This window comes from Dromiciops gliroides, chromosome 5 (assembly GCF_019393635.1).
Source record: "Dromiciops gliroides isolate mDroGli1 chromosome 5, mDroGli1.pri, whole genome shotgun sequence".
Taxonomy (NCBI): domain Eukaryota; kingdom Metazoa; phylum Chordata; class Mammalia; order Microbiotheria; family Microbiotheriidae; genus Dromiciops; species Dromiciops gliroides.
Window position 1 is genome coordinate 241,885,471 of NC_057865.1, and position 14,194 is coordinate 241,899,664.

A 14,194-nucleotide genomic window follows, 5' to 3' on the forward strand; every position below is an offset into this window, starting at 1 on the left:
TAAATGTAGTGTCTCAGGGCACTTTCCTTTCTTCCCCCATGGCCCCTTCATAGGACAGGACCACCAGAGGATGTCAACCCTAGTTGTTTTGAGGAACTATATGCTCTGAGACTATATTCATTAGATGTGTTTGAGGACAGCTGGGTGGCTCAGTAGATAAAGTGCTGGGCCTGAAGTCAGGAAGACCTGGGTTCAAATCTGGCCTCAGACACTTACTAGCTGTGTGACTCTGGGCAAGTCACTTCACCCTATTTGCCTCAGTTTCCTCATCTGTAAAATGAGCTGGAGAAGGAAATGACCAACTACTCTAGTATCTTTGCCAAGAAGCTCCCTAATGGGGTCACTAAGAGTTGGGCATGACTAAAAATGACTAAACTACAATATACTCATGAAATGTGTTTACCTATCATAGAGAACAAAGAGAACACTATTAGTTTGAAGCAAAGGAGTTGAATGAAATAACATATTAAGAAAGTTATAATAAAACATTTCCCCCATAAACCTGGGGTACCCTCTCCCAAGAAAAACACCATCCAAGGGAAGAGTGGGCATGCATGGATAGGCACACGTATAAGGAACATATCCGGTTAGTACATACATGTTGGGAACATGCGTGGTCAGGGTTCAGATATATTTTAACGTTTGACTAAAATGCAGCTTTAGATTTTAGCTGAAAATTTGGGGTTTTCACCTTATAAGATGAGTGGACTTTTTCATTTAAAACCAGAGGCTTTAAAATTGCTTTTTTAGAAAAAAGCAGCCAGATTTGCCTTAGACTAGTTTAGACTGGTGGAGGAGAGAGACTTTTAGAGTTTCTTTCCCTCTCTTTGTGCCATAACTTGTCTGATTCCCTTCAGAATCTGGACCAAGTCAGTAATCTCTGATAGGAGATTCTCAACTCTAGGCCAACTTCTTCAGAACAAAGAACTTGACTCTCCCTGCTAGCTAATTAATGCCCTGGGATTTGTCTAATCTTTGTTTGAACTGAACTTCCTGGTTGCTGGACTTGGAGTGTCCAAAGGTGATCTCAGTCTGGTTCAGGGGTTCTTACTCTTTCTTTCTTTCTTTTTGTTTGTTTCATAGACCCTTTTGCAGTCTCTGGACCCTTTCACATAATAATATTTTTAAATGCACAAAACAAAATCCATTGGATTACAAAGGAAACCAATTATATTGAAATCCAGTTACCCAAATATTAAAAAAAATAAGTTTTCATGCTTCAGATTAAGGACCTTTGCCCTAGTTTAGGGTAATCATTCTCTATGCCTCCTGATTTTGCTCTCTGGAGGTGAGCCTATAACAGAAGACACGGAAAGGTTATTTGCCCATGAATCACCAAAGAGCTCTGGGGTTACACTTTTCTCAGATTCCAACTCTAAGGCTTTTCTGTTCTTCAGTGTAGATGAGTGGGTAGGGAAGAACAGCCCAGGAGGTCAGATCTTTGTCTCTTCTGCCGGTCAGGCCACATTCCTGGTCTTTCGTATGTAAATACTGCCAGTCACAGCCCTTTAAAGGGGCATTGAGCTCACCTTTATGTTAACCCTTTAGAGAAGGGTGCCACAGCAAACTAAGCCAGGGTGGAATAAAGGGGATTTCTGTTTCCCTTCTCAGTCTTAAGGAAAAATGCATTTCTGCTTATGGAGATGGCTACATGAGCAAACAGAGATGTTGTAAGAGCCAACTCCTAGTCAGACAGCCATTACTTGGTTATCGAAGAGTAAGTCAGTCCCCTTTCTTCCTCACCAAAGAACTGCTGATCTCTTTTGAATCAGTGATGGGAAGGAAGGACCTTTCAGAGTCTGATGAGAACTTGGGAATCTTGAGAATGTGATAAAATAATGGAATTTGGCAGACGACTAGGGGCCCCACCTGATTGATTTAGTATTATTTGTTAGAACCCCCAATTTAGATTTTAAATAACACAAGAAGATGGGACCAAAGATAGTAAGGTGCTAGAGTGCAAAATGTCCTGGATTTTGGAGTCAAGAGACTAGACCTCTGGTTAAAATTATGGCTCTGTCACCTACCATCATAGGTTGGGTTTTACTTTTTGACTAATTTGATGTAAATGGAGTGGGGCTGTCTTATCCTCTGGATAGTGAATGGTCCCCAGGGTTGAGAGGAGATCCACATCCTCATTCACTACAAAGATGGTCAAGTCAGTCTGTATATGAACTTGACAGCACCTTGTCTGATGTACAATGGGATCGTTCCAGTTTTACTGGTACTTGGCTACAGCTAGTTCCTCATGTGTGTAGAAAAGCAATCTGGTGTGGATTGAGCAAATCCTTTAATAGCTTCTATTTTTTATCTGTAAAATAAAGGAGTTGGACTAGAATGTCTCTTCTATCTCAAAATTGATGATATATATATGTATATGTGTGTGTGTGTATCTATGTATATGTATATGGATATGGGTATGGGCATGGGTATAGGTATAGGTATATAATTTGTATATTTGCATATAAATGTATATAATCGTTTCCTCTTTTCTCTTTGCCTTAGAATTGATCTATCAGGAGACCAAGTAATCAAAGTAACACTAGGAAGACTACATTTCAGTGAAACAACAGCCAATAATATGAGAAAGAAGGGAAAGCCCAACCCTGACCAAAGGTACTCAGTGTCAGCATGTGGGAAGAATCATTGACTGTCCGTGGGGCTACTGTTGAAATAGCTGAGTGTTTCACAAGAGCCCTGCCAAGAATCCATTACATCAACCTTGGCCCATTTTTTTGCAGCTCAGTCCCATGAGCTAAAACAGGGTTATGAGTCTTTTAAGTTAGTATCTGAGGGTTACTTCAAAAAAATAATTTTTTTCAATTAACAAGCATTCATTTTCTCTTCTTCCCCACACTGGAAAACCAAACAAAACCCTTGTAATAAATGTGCAAATAAAACAAACACTCACATTGGTAAAGTCCAAAAACATGTCTCTTGTGTATTTAGTTTATGGTTACCTTTGACACTTCCATTGGAAGCATCCTTGGACCTCCAGAGCCATTTCCCCTTCTTTTTCAAAATCTATTAGCTCCTATCCTCAGCATGCTTCATTTGCAGTCTTCCTTCCTCACCTCAACACACCAAATCCTTCTCCCACAAGATTTAGCTTCTATTTTATGATATACTAGCTCTTCTTTTCAGAGGAGAGAGAGAAGGCACAGGAAACACTACCTGGAATTGCATCTCATGGGGCTGCTTTGTAATCAACATGCTACCCACTAGCAAAATATTTTCAGGCTTGGACCTCTTTTGTAGGCATTTTTTTTTCATATGAAATAATTTAAGAAGAATAGATAGATTTTGTTGAGGCCTATTTTGTAAGAAATAATAAACGACGGAATCCCTGGAAGGGTTTTAAGCTGGGGAGGCTTTGGATATAGGCCTGGCACCAAAACTGTGTCTGTAGTCTGAAGTCTGGTCTAGTTAAGTTTGGAGACATGCATCCCCAGAGGAGAGAGCTGGCCACTGGGTGATGAATGTTTTTGGCCACAGCAGCTCAGGAAGCCATCTACTAAGACATTGGAGGGATTTCAGTCTGTTTCTGGTGAAAAAAACCTCCACAAAACCGTGGATATTTTAACATAGTGAAGTTGGATTTTTATTTTTGTTTTGCTAAGCCTTCTGATTTCCTTGGGTCTTAAACTGCATTTATTTGCTTATCATTTTATTTTAAGTTCTGAGTTCTTTCCCTCCTTCCCACCTCTTCTTCATCCATTGAGAAGCCAAAAAAACCCCATTAAAATATGTATAGTGGGGCAGCTAGGTGGCACAGTGGATAGAGCACTGGCCCTGGATTCAGGAGGACCTGAGTTCAAATCCAGCCTCAGACCCTTGACACTTACTAGCTGTGTGACCCTGGGCAAGTCACTTAACCCCAATTGCCTCACCAAAAAAACCCCCAAAAAACAAACAAAACCCCCCCCCAAGCCCCCAAAACAAAAATATGTATACTTATGCAAAAGGAAGTCCTGCATTAGTCACGTCCAAAAAAAAAAGGAAGAAAGAAAAGAAAATATGCTTTGCTTTACACTCTAAGCCCACCAGTTCTCTATCCAAAGGTAGATGACATATTTTATCCTGAGTCCTTTGGAATTGTGGTTGGTCATTGTATTGATTAGAATTCTTTCAAAATCGATTATCTTTACAATATTGTTGTTATCATATAAATTGTTTTCCTGGTTCTTCTTACTTCGTTTTGAGTCATTTCATATAATTCTTTTCAGGTTTCCCTGAAACAATCCATTTCATCATTTCTTATAGTACAATATCATTACATCACATTCATATGCCATAAATAACTTAGGCTGCAATTTTTTTTTTTTGCGGGGCAATGGGGGTTAAGTGACTTGCCCAGGGTCATACAACTAGTAAGTGACAAGTGTCTGAGGCCAGATTTGAACTTAGGTACTCCTGAATCCAGGGCCGGTGCTTTACCCACTGTGCCACCTAGTTGCTCAACTTAGGCTGCATTTTGAGAGACATTGAGTACAGCACTAAGGGGTTGATGACCCACTATTCTCTGCTCTGGTCAGATGGCAACCAGAATATTGCATTCATTTCTGGATGCCACATTTTATTAATTTATTGCTAAATTGAACCTTTGAGATCATGTCATAGGAGTATTGATTGAAGGAATTCGGTAATTTAGTTTGGAGAAGACTTAGGGAGAAATTGATGGCTATCTTAAAGTGTTTGAAGGGTTGTTAAGTAGAAAAGCAAGTCTGCTTGACACCAGAGGGAAAAACTAGCAATATTTGATGAAAATTGTAAAGAGTCTAATTTAGATTTAATATACAGAACAACTTCCTAATAATTAGTGTTATCCGAACATATTAATAACAAAAATAATAAAAATATATGCATGTATATGCTGGAAAAGCTTTTGATAAAATCCAGTGCCCCTCTCTTTAAAAAAATTCTAAAGAGCACAGGAATAATAGGAATAAATAGAATAAATATGGTAAATAGTATGTATCTAAAATTGAGAGTCAACATTATACCTAATGGCTATTTATTATCATCACAATTACTTGATATAGTACTACAAACACTAGCTAAAGCGACAAAAGAGAAAAACAAATCAAGGGAATTTACATAGGCAAAAACAAAATGGCCACTTTTTGTAGATGATATAATGTTCTATATAGAGAACCCTAAAGAGTCAAGTAAAAATAATTAAAATAATTAACAACCAACAAAGTTTCAGGATACAAAAGAAACCCACACAAATCAGCAGTATTTTTTAATATTACCAACAAAATCTAGCAGGAAGAGACAGAAATTCCATTTAAAATTGGTATAGAATTTATACAATATTTAGGAGTCTGCCTACCAAAATATACATAGAAAATTATATGAATATAACTATAAGACATTGATTATAGAAATAAAGAAAGACCTAAATAATTGGAGAATTATTAACTACTTATGTTTAGGCCATGCCAAAATAATAAAAATGAGAATACCCAAATTGATTTTCTTATTTAGTGTCATACTTAACTTCAAAAGAATTATTTTATGGAGTTGAAAAAAATAGAAAAATTCATTTGAAGTAATAAACAGTTAAGAATCTCAAAAGAAATAATAGAAAAAGTGGGAGGCCACTAGGTGGCACAGTAGATAAAGCACTGGCCCTGGATTCAGGAGGACCTGACTTCAAATGTGGACTCAGACACTTGACACTTACTAGCTAGATGACCCTGGGCAAGTCACTTAACCCTCATTGCCCCACAAAAACAAAACAAAACAAAACACAAAATAAAAAAGAGGGAAAGAAGGTTACCTGGTAATACCTGTTCTTACAGTAATCCAAACTTATTGGCACTGGTTAAAAAATAGAGTGGTTAATAGAACAGAGAAACAAATAGCCACACTAGAATGAATCCAGTCAAACCCAAAGACCCAAACAACTGAAGAAAAGATTCACTATTTGATAAAAACTGGGAAAACTGGAAAGTTAGTTTGGTAGAAATTTGCTTTTGGTCAACATCTTGAGTTGAATGCCAAGATAATCTTCAAACGGATGCATGATTTGAAAATGAAAGATCACATCATAAACAAGTTAGAAGTGCAACCAGGGAAATGTCTTTTGCAACTATGGATGGGGGAAGAGTCATGTCCAAACAAGGTATAGCGAAGATCACACAATACATAATGAAAAATCTTGATGAATTAAAAATTAGTGTTTGCACAAACAAAATTAATGTAGTTAAAATTAGAAGTAAAAATTAATTAGAATATAACAATTTTTGGAACAAGTACTTCTCATACTGTTCTCATATCTAAGCTATATCAGGAATTGATTAAAATATGAAAGAAAAAGAACCATTTCCCAATAGACAAATGGTCAAAGGATATGAACAGGCCATTCTCAAAGTAAAAATTACAAATTATTAGCAACCATATAAAAATGTCCCAAGTTATTAATAATTAGAAAAATTTAAATTAAAGGAATTTTGAGGGTTTGACCTCACACTCATCAGATTTGCAAAGATGACAATTTGTTCTTTTTATGTCATATTTTATTTTTCCAATTGCATGTAAAGACAATTTTTAACATTCATTTAAAATTTTGTTGAGTTCTAAATTTTTTCCTTTTCTCTCTCAATTCCCTCCTCCTTAAGATGATAAGCAATTTGATATAGATTATTTATATGCAATCATGTAAAAAATATTTCCATTAATCATGTTGTGAAAGAAGAAAAAGGCTAAAAGAAAAACACACACACAAAGTGAAAATCACATGCTTTTTTTCCCCTTTTGTGAGGCAACGAGGATTAAGTGACTTGCCCAGGGTCACACAGTAAGTGTCAAGTGTTTGAGGCCGGATTTGAACTCAGGTCCTCCTGAATCCAGGGACAATGCTTTATCCACTGTGCCACCTAGCTGCCCCCAATCATATGCTTTGATCTGCATTGACTCCATCAGACTCTGTGTGTGGAGAGCATTTCCCAATCATGAGTCCTTTGGAATTGTTTTGGATCATTGTATTGCTGTGAAGAGCTAAGTTATTTATAGTTGATTGTTGAGCTATGTTGCTGATACTATGTACAATGTTCTCCTGGTTTTGCTCACTTCACTCAGCAACAGTTTACAAAAGTCTTTCCAGGTTTTTCTGAAATCTACCATCATTTCATTTCTTATAGTACAATAGTGTTCCATTATATTAATATATCACAGCTTGTTCAGCCATTACCCAATTGATGGACATCCTCTCAATTTCTAATTCTTTGCTACCAAAAAAAGCTGCTATAAATATTTTTTGGATATGTAAGTCCTTTCCCTTAATGATCTCTTTGGGAAATAGACCTACTAGTGGCATTGCTGGAGATAACAAATTTTTTTTGAAAAAGATAGCTGTTGCAGAGACTGTGGGAAAATAAACACACTAATGCATTACTGTCAGGACTATGAATTTATCTAGCCATATTGGAATGCAATTTGGAAATATGCCCCCAAAGTCATTAAACTATGTATATACTTTGACCCGGCAATACTACTGCTAGGCTTGTTACCTCCAAAGATAACAAAGAAAGGACTCATGCAAAAATATTTATAGCCAATCTTTACAGCAATTAACTAGAAAGAAACCAAGGGGATGTCCATCAGTTGGAGAATGGTTGAATAAATTTTGGTATAGGAATGTAATGATGTGATAGTATTGGGCCACGAGAAATGACAAAGGTAACGGCTTTACAGAAAACTAGAAGTTTCATATGAACTGATCTAGAGAGAAGTAAGCAGAACCAGGCGAACAGTTTACAAAATGATAAAACTATAAAGAAAAACAACTTAGAAATACTTAAGAACTGTGTTAAATGAAATGACCAACCATGATTCTAGAGGGCTGGTGGTGAAGCATGCTCTTCATTTTTGGACACAACCAATATGTGGATTTGTATTGCTTATTTGTACACATTTGTTACAAGGGCTATTTTTTTTATGGGTGCCAGGGCTTTGGAAGTGATAGAGTTACCCTTCAAAACAAGGAAAAGAAAAGAGGGAAAATTCATTGAAGCATTTAAAAAATTTTTCACAAAAGAGAATAGAAGAAAGGCTATATATGTGTGTATACACACACACACACATATATACACACATACATATATATAAGCAGAACAACTTGAAAAGTTACATGTTGAATTTATTTTATACTTAAAAATTAAAGCATTATACATAATAGAGATTCACATTTTCATGTACAATCCTTTGTCTATTCTACTTATTTATAAATGCTCATCTTATTTGGTGTTTGTTAAGTTCAGAATTTTAAAAATTAAAAAAAAAACCATCCAAACCAATTAATGCTATCCCAAAGTGAAATGGGTTGTCTTGAAAGTAGTAGGTTCCCTTTCACTTAAGATGTCCAAGAAAAGGGAGGATGAACATCTGTTTATGTTTAGGAGGGTTACTCAATCAAATATTGGTTAGACAAGATAGTTTCTGAGGTCAACTTTCAACTTCCTGTGTCAGACCATACGACTATTGGACCCCTCATCATGAGGTGTTTAACAGTAGAACAGGCTTTATATGAGGTTGATATAAGCTCCTCTTCAACTCCCACTTATTGGTCTCGGTTCTGTCCTCTGAAGCCAAGCAGAAATCTAATCCCTCTTCATCATGGTAGAATTTCTTTCTTTCTTTCTTTCTTTCTTTTTGTGGGGCAATGAGGGTTAAGTGACTTGCCCAGGGTCACACAGCTAGTAAGTGTCAAGTGTCTAAAGCTGGATTTGAACTCAGGTCCTTCTGAATCCAGTTCCAGTGCTCTATCCACTGCGCCACCTAGCCGCCCCCCATATAGTAGAATTTCAGATATCTGAACACTGCTATCATCTCCTGCCCTCTTCCCTGCCCCCATGTCTTCTCCTCTCCAGGCTCCACATTCTCATTTCCTCTCACTGATCTTTATGTGGCATGGCTTCTTGTCTCATCTTGTTTTTTTTTTTTTTTTTTGTGGGGCAATGAGGGTTAAGTGACTTGCCCAGGGTCACACAGCTAGTAAGTGTCAAGTGTCTGAGGTTGGATTTGAACTCAGGTCCTCCTGAATTCAGAGCCAGTGCTCTATCCACTGCGCCACCTAGATGTCCCCATCTTGTTTTTTTTTTTTTTTTTTTTTTGGTGAGGCAATTGGAGTTATGTGAATTGCCCAGGGTCATACAGTCCTCTTGGTTTTAACAAGCTGCATCTGTACTTCTAAAAAGTGGTGATCAAAATTGAGAACGACACTCTAGATGTGGTTTGACCAGAAGAAAACACAGTGGGATTATCATTTCTCTTATTCTCTCTTTGAGTTGGCTTATATATTATATTTAATCATTATAATAATATTATCATTATACAGATGATGATTAACAATGATACTTATACTAAATTTGCATGATACAGATGGTTAAATCAAAGAGGAAGAGAAAAAATAAACCATAGAAGGAAAAGGATAATTCTCATCCTCACTGTGAAAAATGGCCTGAGGGAAGATGAGTAGAAAATTAACATCTTTGACTCTTGTATTGAAGAGGAGAAAAGGCATAAGACTGATTAACAGGAGCTGGCCCAGTGCTAGGGGAAGAGCCAGAGCTATGTGGAAACTTGCTGGGATGTTTTTAGCTTTGTATGTGGTCAGGACACTAGCATATATAGCACACTGATTGAGAAGCAGTAGACTAGATATATTCTTTCCTCAATGGCTAACAGATAAGGTATAACACATGCCCAGAACTGTCTGAAAGCCCAAGTTGAAGACCAGAACCAGGGGTTCCATTTATACTGGGCCCCTTTGTGGGATTATCAAATAAGATGACTTGTATCAAATAAGATAATCTATTTTACATGACTTAGCACATTGCCTGGCACATAATCAATGCTTATTTCCTTCCTTCCTTGTACCAAGGGTTAATGGAGAGTGATAACAGATGAATCAATTGTTAGATTCTTTCATAGTGGAGAGAATTTTGCCTTTGGGAGGAAATGACAGAATGCCAGTTTGGAGTGGCATAATATAGCATAAGTTAATTGTGACGGTGAAGTTATATTTGAATTTTTCTAATGTTTAAACTGTTTCATAACTAGGTATTTTATGTTGGTGGTTGGACTCTATGCTGCTAGCCAAGACCAGCTCTACTTATTGACTGCTCACATCTCTGAGAAGATAATTGTCAGGGTAGGTACAATGTCTTCCCTCACCCTCAGGCTAAAGCTCCTGTATCTACACTCCTTTCTGCTCCCAAGACAGAATTTAGTATTTTCCAGGTGTGGTTACTTGGAAAATTATCATTCAACGAAATTTTACAAGAGCTATATTGAGGATGAGAGAGATTGTAGCATAGACATTGTAGCTGACATTGGAATCATCCTGCCTTGAAACTGAATAACTATGTGACCAGAAGCAAATCATTTCATTTCTCACTGCTGCAGGAAATTCTCTGAGACTCTAAGTTATGGAAGAGTTTCCCATTTGCCTTAGGGGAAGGAGTTTCCACAAGGTGAGATCCCCTCACACCAATGAAATCTCATGTCCAGAAAAAAACCCCACCATCAAACTATGCTGAGGACAGACAGTCAGTGTTTCAATAATTTTGGAGAAAGTGGGAGGATCATCAAAGGAAGTTTATAAATAGGAAACAAAGTATGGTAGAATGCTGATTTTGGAGTAAGGGGGATCTAAGTTAGAATCCTCTCTCTCATGCTTGCCAGCATGTGACCCTTGTTAGGTTATTTTTTATTTGTTCATCAATTAACTCAAGCCTCCATCAGAAGTGCACCTTCTTCCCAGCATTGGTAGGAGCGTAGCACCCCAGTTCCATTTAACCACAAACACTGGCTAACTTTTACAAAAGGATGTGAGCTCCTAGAGTGTAGGAACCATATTTTTGTCTTTCTTACTAAATGTTTATTGACTGATTGTCTGTGATCCCTAGGGAGGAGATTTTATATGGTGACCTCATTTCCTGTTTCAAAGCAATCATACACCATGGGGTCAGAGTGTGAAAACCTAGCCTGTTACAATTAAGAGACTAAAATGTAGTAGATCATTGGCTTTTGAGTTAGGTGACCTGGCTTAAAATCCTGGCAGCTCTTCCTTTCTGGGGCTCAGTTTCTCTATTTGAAATGGTGGGATTAGACTAGAGCTGGGATTCTAACTTTTTTTTTTTTTTTTTTTTTGCATCACAGACCTCTTTGGCAGTCTGGGGAAGCCTATGGCCCTTTTCTCAGAATAATGTTTTTAAATGTATAAAATACATAGGATCACAAAGAAAAACAAAGGTTGATGAAAATAAAAACATAATAGGCAAAATAAATAAATTAATAAATTTAAAAATATATTTTTCTCATCCAAGTTTATCCATCCATGGATGAAATCCATCCATTGGGGTCCAGGGATCCCAGGTTAAGAACCCATGGACTAGATGACCCTTGAAGTCCCATTCTATGAATTTGATAAACTACCCATGAGTGGAAACCCTTAAAACCTGTTTCACAGTCTTAATATGATTGAAACAATGACTAAACTGATAAAACACTCATTTTTGTAGAGTATACCAAAGATTTAATATTGTACTAATTCATTCAAATCACGAACATGTAATAACACCTCTACTAAGACAAATATTTTTTTTTCAAAGTCATTTTTAAAACAATATTACTGAGGCAGGTAGGTGGCACAGTGGCTAGGGCACTGGCCCTGGATTCAGGAGGACCTGAGTTCAAATCCGGCCTCAGACACTTAACACTTACTAGCTGTGTGACCCTGGGCAAGTCACTTAACCCCAATTGCCTCACAAAAAAAACCCCAAAACAAAACAAAACAAAACAATATTACTGTTACTGTTTAAAATGTTCACTTGCTTCTGTTCATTTCACTCTTCATTATTTCATGCAAGTCTTTCCATGTTTTTCTAAGATCAATGAGCTCATAATTTCATACGGCATAGTATTATTCCATCAACAATCACATACCACTTACTAGCTGTGTGACCATGGGCAAGTCACTTAACCCTCATTGCCCTGCAAAAAAACCCAACCAAACAAAAAACCCCCCAATCATATGCCACAACCTGTTCCCAATTGATGGGCATCCCTGCTTTTAGTAATCTTAGGGAAAGAGTCCTTGTTCTTTCTGAAAGAGCTCAATAGTATTCAGGTAAGGATTGTATCTGAACTTGAACTTGGTAATGATGGAGAGTTTAGAGTTGCCTAGCAAGTACCAAGCTCAGGGAGTACTAAGAGTGACCTGTCTAGCAGACATTCTTTGTATCATGAGGAGCAAGGTCAACCCAGCAACAGAGCAACCTGCCCACATCTCCCATATGTGTTGTTCAATAAGTCAATCAACAGTCAGTAAGCATTTATTAAATGCCTACTATATGCCAGGCACTATGCTAAACACTAAGTATAAACAGAAAGGCAAAAGACAGTCCCTGCTCTCAAGGAATTCACAATGTGCCTCACGACCATTGTTCTTTAAGTCTATGCCCACTCTTCCCACAGATGCTGTGTTTATTTGTGGTGGAAGAGCACACTCCAGGTTTAGGAGGACCGTTTTATTGGCACTATTCTCACTTTGCCATCTGAATTAAATGCCTTTGTTTTGAGTTAATTGTGCATTCTAGCTGACTATTAAAGATAAACATAGCAGTGAGGACTTGAGCTATGTAGTAGGAGCCCAGATCACCAAGAATCCAAGAACCTGGGAGTAATCACCCCTCTGGGCACTCAATTTATAATCCTGCAAGTGCTATACATATATGCTAATGTCTCACACTGATAATCTCTATGGGTAAATATGGATATATTGTCATTGGATCACAAAATAAGAAATAGCATTGAGGATCATGTCCTTTTTAAAATCCTTATATAACATAAAATAAGATATACTAAAATGGGATATGCTTTTATCCTTTATCATATAAAATAAGGATATTATCCTAGCATCCTTGGAAAGGGTGACCTTAGAAAAGGTCTTAGAGAAATGGTGACTTCTCTTTGTGTGTGTGTTTGCATGTGTATCTCTGCGTGTGTGCTCCTATCCCTTTATTTACTTACCTATTTACTTTTTTTTTTCTTTTTTTCTTTTTTTGGTGAGGCAATTGGGGTTAAGTGACTTGCCCAGGGTCACACAGCTAGTAAGTGTTAAGTGTCTGAGGCTGGATTTGAACTCAGGTCCTCCTGAATCCAGGGCTGGTGCTCTATCCACTGCGCCACCTAGATGCCCCTACCTATTTACTTTTTAACATTCATTTTTTAAAATTTTGAGTTCCAAATTCTCTCTTTTGCCTCAGCCTCTCCTCCACCCATTGAGAAGACAAGCAATATGATATCCATTATACATGTGAAGTCATGCAAAACATATTTTTATATTAGCTGTGTTGCGAAAAAACCCAGAAAAAAAATTAAAGAAAGTGAAAAACAATATGCTTCAATCTGCATTCAAAGTTCATTAGTTCTCTCTCTGGAGGTGGATAGCATTTTTCATTATGAATCCTTTGGACTTGTCTTGGTTCATTGAATTGATCAGAGTTGCTAAGTCACAGTTGATCATCGTTAGAATATTGCTGTTACTGTGCACAGTGTTCTCTTGGTGACTTTGCTAAGGGCACATAAGTAAAAACGAATTTTGTGGGATCATGGTTTAAATCTGAAAGAGAAGTCAGAGGTCATTTAGTGCCATCCCTCCTGGAGGGCATGGGCTGCCTTTTGCCTCCTTTTGTATCTCTAGAGCTTAGCACAGGGCCTGGCATTTAATAAATGTTTGTTCAATTTATTGAATTATAGATAAGGAATTTCAATCATTTATTTTGAAGTTCTATATCGTAAACAGCATCAGTTGTGCTGTATATGAATTTTCTATCTTAATTCCAATCAGTGGTAGGACTTTAAAAGCTGCTTTTGAATATTTCATTAATGATTCCACAGAGGAAAATGTAGTTTATATGTCTTGGAAAGAATACTATTTTCTATTATAGATGAGGCCATCTCCTTAGGAACTTGAGTCTGGAATTCCAAAGATATCTATGGCCTTTTTGTGAATATGATTTGAATAGAAATAAGCTTTTTAGATGCATCTGATGTGGCAAAATAGGTTTGTTGGAATGTTTCCTAATCAGATCTATTTATATCTGTTTGTTTTTGTTTTTTTAGTGAGGCAATTGGGGTCAAGTGACTTGCCTAGGGTCACACAGCTAGTAAGTGTGTGTTA

The 14,194-nt window shown here is 37.1% G+C and overlaps 1 protein-coding gene across 1 annotated transcript in view; it reads left to right on the forward strand.

The window, feature by feature from the left end:
- The window catches only part of MYRFL (myelin regulatory factor like), a 150,272-nt gene that overhangs the window by 45,639 nt on the left and 90,439 nt on the right, over positions 1–14,194 (forward strand). The window contains exons 10-11 of the mRNA XM_043967689.1: positions 2,506–2,616; positions 10,069–10,159. Of these exons, the coding sequence (XP_043823624.1) occupies positions 2,506–2,616; positions 10,069–10,159 (202 nt within the window). The remainder of the gene's footprint in view (positions 1–2,505; positions 2,617–10,068; positions 10,160–14,194) is intronic.